This window comes from Cucurbita pepo, chromosome LG14, assembly GCF_002806865.2.
Source record: "Cucurbita pepo subsp. pepo cultivar mu-cu-16 chromosome LG14, ASM280686v2, whole genome shotgun sequence".
Lineage (NCBI taxonomy): Eukaryota > Viridiplantae > Streptophyta > Magnoliopsida > Cucurbitales > Cucurbitaceae > Cucurbita > Cucurbita pepo.
In genome coordinates this window covers 8815583-8830734 of record NC_036651.1, presented here as the reverse complement: position 1 = coordinate 8830734, position 15152 = coordinate 8815583, and the positions used below count along the sequence as shown (strand labels likewise).

At 37.2% G+C, this 15152-nt stretch overlaps 2 protein-coding genes and 3 long non-coding RNA genes across 8 annotated transcripts; 4 read left to right on the top strand and 1 right to left on the bottom strand.

Moving 5' to 3' along the window:
- Positions 1 to 486: 486 nt before the first annotated feature.
- LOC111810538 lies at positions 487 to 1648 on the top strand. Of its 2 annotated transcripts, none has more exons than XR_002817407.1 (2): positions 487 to 1426; positions 1568 to 1648. It is a non-coding gene; the product is annotated as an uncharacterized LOC111810538 (long non-coding RNA). The 2 variants fall into 2 exon arrangements; XR_002817408.1 differs by having other exon boundaries at positions 487 to 1435.
- Positions 1649 to 2752: 1104 nt separating this feature from the next.
- LOC111810537 lies at positions 2753 to 3035 on the top strand. Its single transcript, XR_002817406.1, has 2 exons — positions 2753 to 2804; positions 2878 to 3035. It is a non-coding gene; the product is annotated as an uncharacterized LOC111810537 (long non-coding RNA).
- Positions 3036 to 3306: 271 nt separating this feature from the next.
- LOC111810536 lies at positions 3307 to 3672 on the top strand. Its single transcript, XR_002817405.1, has 2 exons — positions 3307 to 3358; positions 3432 to 3672. It is a non-coding gene; the product is annotated as an uncharacterized LOC111810536 (long non-coding RNA).
- Positions 3673 to 6182: 2510 nt separating this feature from the next.
- Positions 6183 to 8440, top strand: LOC111809819 (WUSCHEL-related homeobox 13-like). 2 transcript variants are annotated; one of them, XM_023696256.1, is made up of 3 exons: positions 6183 to 6499; positions 7277 to 7786; positions 7983 to 8440. In XM_023696256.1, the coding sequence occupies exons 1-3, from the start codon at positions 6268 to 6270 to the stop codon at positions 8075 to 8077; spliced, it is 837 nt and encodes a 278-aa protein (XP_023552024.1). In that variant the 5' UTR covers positions 6183 to 6267; the 3' UTR covers positions 8078 to 8440. The 2 variants fall into 2 exon arrangements, with proteins under 2 accessions (XP_023552024.1, XP_023552025.1); XM_023696257.1 differs by having other exon boundaries at positions 6187 to 6499; positions 7986 to 8440.
- A 244-nt stretch (positions 8441 to 8684) lies between these two features.
- On the bottom strand, positions 8685 to 14432 carry LOC111809818 (ubiquitin domain-containing protein DSK2a-like). Of its 2 annotated transcripts, none has more exons than XM_023696253.1 (8): positions 13973 to 14432; positions 12959 to 13741; positions 12526 to 12740; positions 12337 to 12450; positions 12131 to 12186; positions 9787 to 9815; positions 9270 to 9359; positions 8685 to 9157 (listed from the first exon to the last, which is right to left on the bottom strand). In XM_023696253.1, the coding sequence occupies exons 1-8, from the start codon at positions 14211 to 14213 to the stop codon at positions 9009 to 9011; spliced, it is 1677 nt and encodes a 558-aa protein (XP_023552021.1). In that variant the 5' UTR covers positions 14214 to 14432; the 3' UTR covers positions 8685 to 9008. The 2 variants fall into 2 exon arrangements, with proteins under 2 accessions (XP_023552021.1, XP_023552023.1); XM_023696255.1 differs by having other exon boundaries at positions 12526 to 12737; positions 13973 to 14213.
- Between the last annotated feature and the right edge of the window lie 720 nt (positions 14433 to 15152).

The window sequence follows — 15152 nt, the reverse complement described above, 5'->3', positions numbered from 1 at the left end:
GATTTATGCCTTTAAGTCGGTGAACTGGACTACCAAAACTGTTATTATTATTATTTTTGTATTTTTTTATATTTGTAATTATTCCATTATTTAGTGGAAAATCACCATTTTTTTTAATTAGATTATGTAATCAAATATAATATAAAATAAAATTTTATTTATAAATCTTCTATGTTTGCGTCTATTTGGTCTAAATTTTACCATAAATATGTCATTTAGGAATTACGAACCTCTACCATGATATGATATTGTCCACTCTCAGCCTAAGCTCTCGTTTTTTTTTTTTTATTATTAAAAAAAAAAAAAGTCTCATATGGGAGGTTAGAGGGCTACAAATGATGGGCTGGGCTTATGTTATTGTTGAAGGCCCAATAAGCTTGTAGAATTGTTGGGTCCGGCCCAGTTAGACTAGCAACATTCTTTTGTTTTGGTTGTGAAAGACTAATAATGTTAAGTAAAATTACTCTTTTACCCCTGGATTATGATCCTAAGATTTCTCTCTGTCCTTTTCTCTGAATTTCACTTTCACTCGACTTTCCGATGCAATTCACTTCGTTGTTCTTCTGATCGATCAATTCGGAGGATTTCAATCGAGCTAATTGGTTAACGAAGCAGGTTTTGTTTCAGAGACTGCGTTTTGTTTTCTGTTTTGAAAGTGAATTTTGCGTACTGATTACGGACTTCAATTGTTCAGGTTCTGTTATGTACAAGCTTCACCACTCTGGATGATTTTTTTTTTTTATTGTGTGAAATTGTTGATTCTCTCATATTATGTTGTAGATTGATGGTTTTGACAAAATGAAGTGATTGATGAGTCTATTTTTCGGAGAACTTCTTGTTTGCTACCACGAATTTCCTTCAAGCCTTTCAAACATATGATATCTAACCTGTTCTTCCTTATATGGATCTTGCTCTGGTCGTTCTCCGATTTCTGGAATAGTTGTGCTTGTTATGATTCCTGGTGATATTTTTGTTCATAATCGAGCCATTGAATTTCTCCGCTTACTGATTTCGGAAAACCAAAATCTCAGGAAAATGAGGAGAGATTTTGGTTTGGATTTTCTAATTAGGGCGTACTGTTGATTCTGTAGCTCATATTCATACATGATTTTATTCTCATGCATCCTCCGAATCAAATTCTTCTAAGCAGATGGACCTGCACTCATTTTATCATGAAAATGACAAGGATGCTGATCGATGGAACAGCGGTAAGAAGATGGGAAAATCACGCCGACGGGAACACCCTCAGGAGGAGGAATTACAAAAGTTCCAGAAGGAATCTGAAGCATGGCAAGCTGCAAGGTTTAGGGACTGTCTCTTGCTCAGGAAAACCTTGTCAAGAAGAAGATGGCACTAAATGCAAACTCATTTCTGGTTTGCATTTAGTGCCAACTGTTGTGATGAACTCTGGGGAGCGCTACGAACTGTAACTATAGTAAACTTCATATTGGCATTACTATCTATTAGCATGTCATTCTTTTGGTGACCGACATATATCAATTAAGTAAACATATGGGATTGATATCTGAGTTCAAGTATTTGCTGACGATTCTTTTTTACACTGCAGAACTTAGAAGACAGCTGAATGAACTTGATTCGGGTGATATTGAGGACAAAGTGGAACAGCAGCCTTTTGAGTCTGAAGTCACAAAACTTGAAGATTCAGTAGAAGCTTACATAATTACTGTAAGTATGAGGATTGTTGGAAGAGGAGTCTCATATCGGCTAATTAAGTGGTTGATCATGGGTTTATTAGTAAGGAATACATCTTCATTAGTATGAGGCGTTTCGGGGAAGCCAAAGCAAAGCCACGAAAGCTTATGCTCAAAGTGGACAATATCATACCATCGTGGAGAGTCGGAATTCCTAACACTTTTACTGTTTCTGCTATGCATAATGGATCAATTGAAAACAACTTTTTGCGAAATAGCGCTTACGAAGCCTATCAGCAATGTAATTTTTGTTGAGGATGGCTGGGAGGGAGCCCACATTAGCTAATTAAGGGAATGATCATGAGTTTATAAGTAAAGGAATATTATCTCCCTTGGTATGAGGTCTTTTAGGGAAACCAAAAGTAAAACCATGAGCTTATCCTCAAAGTGGACAATATCATACCATTGTGGAAATTCATGAAATTATGGCGAAGGAGCACTTACGATTGTACTTGCACCATGTTTAACATCATCCGCAAGTTTATACACTCTCCAACTGTTGATCTTATTACTTGCTTGATGGAATCATGGCCCGAGATTTGAATTCATCACCATGGTCATCATTAATGAATGATGAGGTTTACACAACTGGAAGGGAGGTTAAAGGTCTGATCTTCAAGGATTTGATTGAAGGAGTTGTGAAGGATTTGTAAAAATGATGCTGCAGACTGCAGTCTTAATTCTCAGGCTACTGACCTCGTGCTACTACTTGAAGTGGACAGAAATTGCATAGAAACCAAATATTGAGGATACTAGACTTGATATTCACTTTTAACTATACAGCTCAACCGATGTGGAAGAAGAGGTTTTCACACCCTTATAAGCAATGTTTTGTTCCCCTCTCAACCGATGTGGAATCTCACAATCTACCTCCTTTGGGGGCTGGCATACCGCCTAGTGTTTGGCTTTGATACCATTTGTAAACAGTTATAGTCCACCGCTAGCAGATATTATCCGCATTGGCCCGTTATGTATCGCCGTCAGCCTCACGCTTTTAAAACGCGTCTGTTAGAGAGAAGTTTTCACCTCTTATAAGTAATGTTTTGTTCTCCTCTCCAACCGGTGTGAGATCTCACGAGGTCTTATTCAGAGGTAAAAGGCCTTTATCTGATCTGATAGGATTATAATTTGTAAAGGAAAGTTAACATGATGTTTTTCTCTGCAGTTTGTGCACGACTCTTGCCTTCGCCAGTCTCTTGTAAGATCCAGTGTTGCCGCAAGCTCAATGTGCAATTGCTGCTGACAAAAGGTACAAACTTGTACAAAATTTACCCACAAATAATTGAATTTTATACGTCATCTTGCGTGTATTTATTTCTTTTACCCTCAACGAGAATCTCAACCGATGTGGAAGAAGAGGTTTTCACACCCTTATAAGCAATGTTTTGTTCCCCTCTCAACCGATGTGGAATCTCACAATCTACCTCCTTTGGGGGCTGGCATACCGCCTAGTGTTTGGCTTTGATACCATTTGTAAACAGTTATAGTCCACCGCTAGCAGATATTATCCGCATTGGCCCGTTATGTATCGCCGTCAGCCTCACGCTTTTAAAACGCGTCTGTTAGAGAGAAGTTTTCACCTCTTATAAGTAATGTTTTGTTCTCCTCTCCAACCGGTGTGAGATCTCACGAGGTCTTATTCAGAGGTAAAAGGCCTTTATCTGATCTGATAGGATTATAATTTGTAAAGGAAAGTTAACATGATGTTTTTCTCTGCAGTTTGTGCACGACTCTTGCCTTCGCCAGTCTCTTGTAAGATCCAGTGTTGCCGCAAGCTCAATGTGCAATTGCTGCTGACAAAAGGTACAAACTTGTACAAAATTTACCCACAAATAATTGAATTTTATACGTCATCTTGCGTGTATTTATTTCTTTTACCCTCAACGAGAAGATTATTTTGTTTGATTCACAAATTTATGAAGTCTATGTTTATAAAGTTTAGACATAGTTTATTTGAGTATGTATAATTTGGGTTTGGTTGGTAAATTGTTGATTGATAATTTTCACATGTGATTTATAAAATGTGGGTTTCATAAATCTGTTTGAGATAAACATGCTCATGCTCATACCAACTAACTAAATATTACATGGCTCTTGATTTCTGAATTTTAGGTTATACAAATCTGTGTAAGATTATGATGGTTTGGATCGTTAGAAATAGAATGCCTTCTATCAACTAGGTAGATGTAACGGTCCAATCCCACCGCTTTGGGTTTTACTTTTCGGGCTTTTCGTCGAGGCTTTAAAACGTGTCAGTTAGGAAAATGTTTCTACACTCTTATAAAAGATTTTTCGTTCTTCTCCTCAGCCGACGTGGAATATCACAATAGAATTAATGATTTGTCGGTATTTGATATAAAATGCTTCCTTCTACTCAGCCAACCCACACCATAAGTTCCTCCAAGATAGCCGAAAGAATGGTCAAGCTCACTATTGGAAAAGTGGAACTTTACCAACTGAGATAGCCAATTCCCATATACCAAATTGTGGGTCTATGATGTTTCATCATGACTTAGGTAGACCACACTACGTGAAAACCCAACCCAAAACACAAAACACAAAAAGATTAAACTTCAAACACAAATAACTGGTTTAAAAACATCTTTAGAATTTCAATTGAAAAATTGAGACCTAGAATGGTATGAACGAAAATTTAGATAATCGCACTGTTGTAAGTCACTACTACATTATTCTAGGTTTCAATTTCTTCGTGATGGCCAAAAAAAAACTCGTTAAATCTATACCATTTTCCATTTTCAATTAGATTCTTCCCAAATGAAATGAATCAATTGGTTGGTTAGAGAATCTTTTGGTTTGGATAAGTGTGTGTCGTTGCAGTCCCAATTCCATTTCCATGTAAATTGAAGGAATTTGGTTGTTCTCTAGAAGTGTGTGTTGTTATGTTCACACGGTAAATAGGAATGGATGATTGGTGGTGGGGAAAGGGGAAGTATTGTTATGGCCGCCCTCTGATTTTGACCTGCCCGTTAGGCTTAGTGGTGGAGCACATGCTCTGTCGGCTAATCATCCTTTGCTTTCTCTCTTTATTCAATTAATCACATTTATCCTTCTAATGAGAGAGAGAGAGAGAGAGAGAGAGAGAGAGAGACTCTCTCTCTCTCTCTCTCTCTCTCTCTCTCAATTCTTACTTACTTTTAATCTCCTCAAATTACACTTTAATTAAAATTACAACTTTAATCTCCAAAATTCTAATTTTTTTTTTTTATATTTATTAGGGCCCAGAGAATGGTTTCTTTGTTATTCTCGTATTTAAATGCAAACAAAAAGATCTAGAATAGACCACTTCTTAAAAGCTTTATTTTTTACATTACCCTTTTTTTATTTTTTTAATTCTATTTATTATTGAGAGAAAATGAAGGATAATATGAAATGATTAAGGGTTTTGTATTTATGTGCTAAGTGCAATTAATGGGGTAATAAGTCATCTAATTAATAACACTCTCACATGCATATTACAAATCAGACAACGACCCTGCATGTGTCCACGTTTGAATTATCATTTCTTTATTTTTATTTTTTATATTTAATTCCTTCAAAAAAAATTAATTTTTATTTTTCAGGACAAGAAGACCATCAATCTCTGACACAAATGAAAAACACCCTCCTCCTTCACTGTCAAAAGCTGCAGAATTTCCGACATCTTCTTTGTTTTTTCTATCTCCGCCGTGATGTCCACCGCCGGCTGCCGTAACAGACAACACAAACTTCCAGAATAACACGTCAAATTGTCCAACTCTGACTGGACCGGCGGGTACCCTAAGGGTGAGACAGTGCCAGAGCTAACTCAGACTGGTCACCTCTCCTCCACCGGTCCCTCCGGTTGCCCTTTCCCTCTCTAAATTTCACCCTCAATTAGCCTCCAAATTAAATCAGGAAATTAAATTGTCCTTAATTCCATTTCAATTAAGATCCGAATATTTACCATAAAGGGAAAAAAAATCAAATCCGAGGTGGATTTGATAGGGATGCCTTCTTTTTTTTAATTAATTTTACAAAAAGAAAAGTCCATAAATTTAAATAAAGATCTCATTCGCCCACCTAATGAAAATGACTCTAAAATAGTCTTTTTTTTTTTTTCTTTTTCTTTTTTTCAGAATCTTTCCCAATATTTTATTAATTAATTATTAATTTTGTGTAGATTTATTAATTTTAGCATAATTTTGTTTATTTCCCAGGAATTAATTTTAAGGTTGACCCCGTGATCTATACCACCATCTAATCCCGAGGCCATCTCCAATTTCTTTATGCATACATATATGTATGTATATTAATCATAATTTATTTATTTAAATTAATAATTAAAAAAATTAAGCGTAAAAAATACATATTTATTTAATAATTTAATAAATTAATAATTTAGATTTGGGTCGCTCTCCTCTTCCCGCATATTTGTCTGTTTCTTTACTTTCCCGTTAACCGTCCGCTTTTCTCAGCCTCTCTCTCTCTCTCTCTCTCTCTCTCTCTCTCTCTCTCTCTGATTTTTTCTTTCTTCTTTCTTCTTCTTCTCTCTCTGAGAAATTTTGGAGCAGAGATTATGATGGAGTGGGAAAAGGCTGAGCACCAAACTCCGTACCACCACCAGAACCCTCCTCTTCGAGACGATCACCTCCATCATCTCACCGGAACTACCGCCGGCGCTCTCTACGTCAAAGTCATGACCGACGAGCAATTGGAGACTCTTCGCAAGCAAATTGCTGTTTACGCCACCATTTGCGAGCAGCTCGTTGAGATGCACAAGACACTCACTGCTCACCAGGATCTCACAGGTGCAACCAATAATGCTCTTTAATTCATTTCTTCTACTTTTTCTTTCAATCGAATCGCATAATTAAGGCTTAAACCTACTACGCGTGTGTTGTTGATTGGAGTATTAGATTTTTTGGAATTTCCTCTTTAATTTCTTCTCCATCGATCGTATTCAATTTTGATTGCTGGTATGAGCTCTCTCGCGGTTTCTTTTTTTCTCTGGAAAATCGTGCAAATATTTGGTCATTTTTGAGCTATTTGTTACCTCGAAGTAAGGGCAAACATCTAATGCTGTAAGACTACTACTGGTTTCCCTTTTCGCGATGCTATCCAACTTTTTTGTGGTCCTTTTGGCTGTGGTAGCCCTGCCGTAAAGTAACTATTTCCCTCCTCCTTCATTGTTTGCAGGATGGCCATCTATGATTAAGTGGCGCTTTAGTAACCATTTAGTAATATACTTTAAAGAAAAAAAGAAAATAGAAGAGATTCATGTGTTCTTAAAACTAATTCATGAGCATTCTTGGAATAAGGTAAGTTAAATTTGTTAATATGAAATTTAAGGAAAAAAGTAATCGTCATCACCGTTAATCAAACGGGGGAGACGTATGTTCTTTAGCAATTGAATAAGGAGTTCATTCAATTCAGTATATTTGTAAAGTGAATTAGCCAGTTCTGATAATGATATTAAGGGTTTTTGGAATAAGATGGTTGTGGCGGTATGGCTATGACTTCTTAGAGACAATCTGATGTGCCTTCTCCATGCACTTGCTTAAAGCTTGTGTCCTGCTGCTTTGCAGGAATGAGGTTGGGTAACATGTACTGTGAGCCACTGATGACATCTTCCAGCCACAAAATCACTTCTAGACAGCGATGGACTCCAACGCCTGTGCAACTTCAGATCTTGGAGCGCATATTCGAGCAAGGGAATGGAACTCCCAGCAAGCAGAAGATCAAAGAGATCACCTCTGAACTGGGTCAGCATGGCCAAATTTCTGAATCTAATGTCTATAACTGGTTCCAAAACAGGCGTGCTCGATCGAAGAGGAAGCAGCAAAGCACAACACCCGCCTATGGTGAATCAGAAGTGGAGACAGAAGTCGAGTCGCCGAAAGATAAGAAGACGAAACCTGTGGATTTTCAAACTCATCAGACCTCTGCACCTTTGGGGGAGGACATGTGCTTCCAGAGTCCGGAGATGAGTTCTGAACTGCATTTCCTGGATCCAAACACCAACAAAGCTGATACTTTGTTTTCAAATGGAAGTTTAAAAAGTGCAAGAAGTTTCAGCCAGATGTCTTTTTATGAGGGTATGACACAATAAGAGTTTCTTGTCACTCTTTCATATGTTCTATTACTAATCTTTTGCCTGATATACCCAACTTTCTTGTCATATTATCTTGGGAGGATTCAGAAAAAGTGCTAATTGAGTTGCCATCTTGCTATCTCTAGATACATATACATTAAGAAGATCTTCATTTGAATATATGTTTTTGTTTTTGATAGCAGGAAACGAGCAGCTGACAGGAAAGATTGAAACGCCAGAGAACTATAGTCTTTACCAGCAAGCGGAAGGCTACAGCATGACCGAACGACCCTGAATTCTTCTACAATTAACACAAGGTCTATTGGTCTTATTAAGATTATGCTGGACTTCTTAGCCCTCATGTGAATGCATGTAGTCTAATATTGAAGGAGACAGGATGGCAGCGACGACGATGACGAATGATGCTAGCTAACTTGTGTGCTCGTGTCTTGTCGTGGATTGTTGGAGTATTCAGTTTTGAGTAATGTATTTTGGTTGAATTGTGTTTGGAGATGAGCATTGGGAGTTGATTGGTTGATTGAACCATTCAAAGGAGTCTTGTGAGTTTGTTAAATAGCCCCTCAGAGGAGAGGATGTATGGTGTCCATTTGTACAAGAAGCTGTTTGTATTAAAAAGACGATTGCTAGGTGATCCTGATTGATTGAAGATCTAATTCTTTTGGTCGATAATATATGTCGAGGTAAACCTGAGAGAACTAAACTCATTTATTTATTATATGACAAAAAGGCATCTGGCCATCTTACCAGACTTATATATATCACTGTAAATTAGAACCTTCCAAAATATCGAGACCCAATAATTGGTCAAACAAGTCGTCTAGACGTAGAGCGCTTACTAGTGACAGTAACAACCCATCATTTTGCACCCAGGGGAATAAATATTAGCAAAAGAGCAACTCCAATCAACCAAATTTCATGAACCATAAGAAAGAACAACAAATATTATCTAAAATAAACATATTTTCCACACAATCATATGACATCTCGTTATCATGTACGAGAATGTATTACAGGAACTCCAACAACCTGTGAAAGAGAGACCTTATATAATTCAGTGATCGTATTCCCGACTTTGCCGCTCCTGTACCAAAATTTGGACTCAATCGACTTCAATTTCGCCTCCAAAGTCACTTACCTCAGCTGTTCTGACAGCATTTGATGGGGGCAGCATCAAAGGCATCAGCAATACCGATGGGATCAATCGACTACTGCCCCGAATTCCCCAGTAATCGTTCAACTGCAGCATGGATATTTCCTGCAGTAGCAATCAGTGCTCGTATGTTCTCCTGTCTGTCAATGAATCCCATTTCTTGCAGCTGTGTGAGTTGTGTAGAATACAGTTCTTCCGGCGGTACTGTCCAAAGGAATGCATTAAGTGGAATGTAGATGAAAATAAAAGGATATCTTTTGTAATTTAGTCAAAATAAAACTACGGAAGATACGAGGCAAAAGGCAAGAGATTCAACCATCGGATCGGTTGGGCATGGCTAGGCTACCAGCACCAAGTCCACCAAACATGTTCATCAACATCTCCAACCCCACATTGTTCGCAGCTCCTATCATTAAGAGAATAGTATTAAACCAAAACAAGAACGCTAGTTTGTTCACCCACCCCCACAAATAAAGAGACACAATGCTACCTGGAGGTTCATCATTATGTGCATCGTGGTAAGAGTAACTCAAATTAAACTAGATAAAATATATATATATATATATAGATATATATATCTTGCACTAGTACCACTGTTGTCTCTAAGTCACCCCTAAACATCAAAAGCCACCAATCAATTTGTGTTTCACGTGATGAAGCTTCTGGCGTGTATATATTATCAGATTCATCACTTAAAGAGAAACTTAAAATTTTGAGCAATTCAGCATATTCAAAACGTACTATGAAGAATACACAGAATAACCCTCATAAACTGCCTATCGTAATGGTATTACAACATCAATACTTGTAAACCTATTTATAGAGTAGATTACCTGTGCCTCCACCGGTCTGACCTTGGTTTCTACAAAAAGAAAAAATAAGAAGATAAGTATTTGCAAGAACTATGGACAAATAAGAAACAGTTAAGTGTACCAAATATCAGAGATTCCAAGAATTCAATCATTATACAGGATAATACATACGATAATTCCAGTCAGGAAAGCTAATGAAATGAACATCAATTGAGCAAAGAAATTCTTTCAAATTGGTGCAGTTTCCAAATCCGAGAGCAACTTATTGTGGTTATCATCCTCTTTATGAATAAAGGGGAGTTTGAGGTACTGCAGTCAGACAATTCAATAAGCAATCAATTATATTGCCAAACAGATTCTCATGTTCATGTCTGATCACTTGCTATGCATACATATATGAGCTATATCAATAAGCAAGTTCTGCAAATTATAGAATGCTATGACCTACAAAGATTTTATACTGATGATTAAACAGAAATAGCTGATCAAAACGCGTCGAAGAAAGTGTTTTGGTTTGTGGGATATCTCACCTCCCCTTTTTTGTAAACCTCCTTTGATAATGAAAGGTATGTTTCTTATCACCAAAAAGAAGGAAGGAAGAAAAACGAATCAAAGGAAGTGGCTCAACCCAGGCCAACTAGCATCCAATAGAAAAGTCAGCTATAGGGGCAAAAAACAAGTGTTTGTGAAGTCATGCTGGATGGTAAGACATGTTTCAAAAATGTTTTTAACCTTCGTTGAAGGATTCTCAAGAATGAGATTCTTAGCTATAGAACCTACTAGTTAAGCTTATAGCACCTTTGGATAGAAGTTTCACGATAAACTACAAATTTCCAAAGAAATTTATTACTTTTATATAGTTCTTTTGAAGAAAACAGAAATTTTCATGGATTAAATGAAACATTACATATAGAAAAATGAAAGAAGACCCTCAATACCACTAAATTCATGAAGCAAAATCCCATCAAATAGAACTTAGGACCAGCTTCATGACCTAATAAAACAGCCCACGACATCACTAACAAAAGACTGACCAAAAGCTAATACAAACCTCTGCGACTCCATCACCAAAGAAATACAAAACTCTTATTTTAACACACAATTACTGGTTTTTTCCTTCTTATGACAATCGATTAAATCTAATTATTTGGCAGTCATAGCAAGTGGATTTTAAGATAAGAAGGGCCAATTATTAACAAAAAATAATGATAGTTAAAGAAAAGAATCGGGGAGATCAAATAATAAGCTTTTCAGAATCATTATTATTTTTCTTCTTTTGTTACGTGTGCAAAAGTCACTTAAAAGGAAAATCCAATTCATGTTGTTAAAGGAAAATCTGATTCATATATAGTTGCCCTATGATTGTAGAAATTTTTTTGACTCACCAAGTCCTTGTGTGAGTTACCGTTGTTTCATTAAAGAACAATACATAGAAAACAAGAAAAGCTTAAACTCTTCTAACAAAATTTTCCAAGGCTTTACTAATTATAAACGATCCTGATATCTACTGCATATTTTTGGACACTTTCCAAATGTGAAACAACCAGTTCAATCATGAAGGCTGCATTACTATCAAGCATTAACCACTGTGGCCATCGTTCTTTCTGGTATTCTTAGAAGGTGGATTGGAATGTTATCACTTATCACGATACAGACTAACAAGAATTGAAAATTCCTTTCACCTTCTTGTAGCATTCACACTGAGTTATTTAGATGGTTCAACTATCAAAAGAAAAACTATTTTAAGAATAGGATTTAAATTCTTGTTAATAATTAATGTTTTTAGACTATCATCACCAAATATGCAATGTAATCAACCAATTAAATCCGCTCACCTGGAAAAAATCTAACAATTAAAAAAGTTGATCTAAAGTGTTAAAACCATTTAAAAAAGACGACGAAGAGGTCAAAATTCATAACAAGATTTTCATATAAGAACTCTTTCCCAGTAGACCCAATCTACATTTAAATGTACAAATGAAAAGATGACTGCCACTTTTTTTTCAACGTTTATTTTATAATAAACAAGAAAACTTCCGTTTGAACCATAAAAAGTACTGAAAGGGGACCAATAACCTAGCAAGCACCCTTGAAGTGGCGTTGATGTTCATTTTAATTCAGCATTAAAAATTTTAAACGCATCTTGAAGAAGGCCTGTTTGCCCCATCACAAGGACTATAATTACAATAGAAGATATGCTTATAAAGAACAACTAAGAACTTGATTCAACTCAATTAAGCGGAGGACAAATCAATCATCAATATCAACATAACTCCATGCCTAGCAAAAATATTAGGATAAAACCTAGGTCCTGGCAAGGCTGCTTAAACAATCTACACATGAGGTTTTTTACTAGATTACTTACAGGGTGGGCTGGCGACCAAGCTGTGACAGAAGTTGTTGCTGCAACGTAAACATTTGCTGCAAAAAGACCCGGGAGAAAGAAAATAAATCAGAAAATCCACGTACGGAATATTGAGGTTATAGGAATCAAAGGATGAGGTTGGATTGAGGGAACATAAATAGACAGAGGATGTTGAAATGGCAGTCACAAGAATCTATTCCATTTACCTGCATTGTCTCGGGGGAGGTCAACTGACGTAGAAATTCAGGATTCTGCATCATCTCTCTGAGCTGAGGATTGGAATCTAGCAAGCCGCGCAATTGAGGGTTGAGACCAAGAATCTGACGGGAGATATTGTAAGAAAACATAGAATATCCACATCATCTTTAAATTCTAATGAAATACCAAATGAGTACCTGGTTCACATATTGAGGGTTTGACATGACACTTTGCATCATCTGTGAAATAGCTGGGTTTTGCATCAACTGATTCAAACCAGTGGCATCTGGTGTTGCACCCAACATGCCCTCAAGATTTGGAAGGCCAAGCCCAGCTAAACCAGTGGGAGCTTGAGCACTAACATTTGGAGTGGGATTCGACCTTGTAGAGTTAGTTTGGGTACCGCCAGCTGCTGAATAACTGCTGTTAAATACCTTCATTCTCTAGAACTAAGATATGGAAGAAAATTTGATACATGGGAAACTTAGATTCTAAAGCAGTTAGCAAAGTGTCAGAAAAATTAGCAGCAATCTCACAGGCATGTGGAACAATGGCAATAACTGAAATTCCTAGTAATAGAAACGTATTGGAAATATGATATCAACTAAATCCAAACAAAGTAGTGCTTACTGCTAGCAGGGGACCATGGGTTTGGAAGTGGGTTTGTATTTGGAGAAGGAGAACCATTAGTCGTATCATTAGTAGTAGTAGTAGATACATTGGATGTTGCATTATTGGTCACACCCCCACCCGTCCCACCCGTCCCCAAAAGTGCGGCAAAGGGGTTCGAGCCATCATTTCCAGCAGTTCCAGACATAGTTGTTGCATTTAGAAATGGCTCTTGAACAGTTTCATACATGCGCCTAAGCATATTAAAACCTTCAGGGGAAGACTCAATGTTGCTCATTGCTCTATCAGTATTCCGCATCATCTCCCGCATAAGCTCGGGATTTCTTGCAGTTTCAAGCGTCTGCCGGAGAGTACTGGGATCATTGAGAATGTGTGCGAGCTCAGGATTACGATCCATTATCTCACGCATTTGAGGATTGTTCATGATCAAGTTCCTCATGATATCTGGATTATTCATGATGTTTTGTATGGCAGGCATGTTCATTATTTCTCTCATTATGTTGGGATCGCGGGTCAGCTGCTGCTGCACCTGTTCGAAATCGGGAAGGCCAGCCCCAAACAATCCACCAGTGGCACCAAGCCCATCGAAACCAAGTTCAGGAAATAGGGAAGCTTCCAAACCAAGTCCTCCCCCAAGTGCTCCACCTTCATTCGATCCAACACTTCTTGCGTTACTCGAAGTAGTGTTCGGACCGCCAGCATTGGGCGCAGAAGCAGGATTGGTCGGCGGGGCAGGAGGTGCCGATCCACGAACCAAATGGACGGTGTGATCTGCCTCTAACCCTAACAGAAAGAACATCATACGAACAATTACGAAGGAGAAAGAAGGGACTTCGAACAATACATCAAGAACCTGACATCCCGATAATGAGAGAACAATTTATAAAATAAAAATCAATGCAAACAACAACAAAATCAGAAAGAAAGCGAAAAAAAGAGAGAAAGAGAGGTCAGATTTGTGAAGCATCCAGAATTCAATGCAAAAAACACAGAATTAATCCAATAGAAACACACCGTAGCTTTGTAGGGTTTGATCGTCTTTCAAAATCCGACCCTTGTAAATGAGGCGCTGCTGATCGGGCGGAACCTCGCTCTGTTCGGCAAGAACGGATTTAAAGGATCCAACGGTAGAATCAAGATTAACAAGAACAGAAAACTTGGAACCATTGGAGCATCGAATGTTGACGTTGACTTTGATGCCATCGAGAGAGGTCGTATCGGGAGCAGCGGAGACAGCTCCATCGCCACCAGCCATGGTGTTATCCCTCCCGGGCGCGGGAGGTCGGTCACCGGCGGAAGTGAAAGAGGAACGAATTACAGAAGAGGATTGAAGGAAGGGAAGATGAAATGAATGGAAATTAGAAACCCTAGCTCCAAAATCTACGTTGAATCGATGGCAGCAGCTGATCTCTCTAATCGTGGAACGGAACCAATTGCCACCAAACTCAAATCTTTTGGTCACATTAATAATTTCAAGAAACCCAAAAAAAAAATTCTTTGTTTTGAGAAAAATTAAAGAAAATTTTGACCAACGGTTTCTCTCCAATAATAATAATAATAATGATAATAATTGAATTATGCATCAAATTTACTAATTATATCACCAACTTTGTAACTCTATATAAATAATTGCATCAAAATTATTAACCTATGTTTTGTATAAAATTATTATATCAACAAACATTTAATTTATTTCTTGAATTTATTAATTAAGAATATTAATACTTTACCAGATGATCACGTGTGACTCCTTCTCAATCCTAGATGAATTGTGAATTGTGATGATGTCTATCTTTTCTAGGGGTGTACATTCAACCCGACAACCCGGATCCATTCAATTCGAACTTTTGGGTTCGGTAAAAAAAAATCCCCCAACCAACCCAACCTGTAATATTTTCATTTGGAGTGATTTTTATATCAATTTAATAAACTAACCATTTTTTGAGCTTTTCAGAACATAATTTTCATGATAAAATTAGTTCAAGTAGTTTTTGAGACATGAACTTTTACCCTCCCACGATCCGTGTACATTGATGAAGTTGGGTTAAGAGAATCTTTTGATCAACCAAAAAGTTCGGTTGGTTGGATTGGTAATTCAATCCAACACCAAATTGTTTTACAACCCACCCAAACCAAAATTCGAATTAAAAAATTGTATTAAAAATCCGTAAAATATAAATAATATACTTAAAAA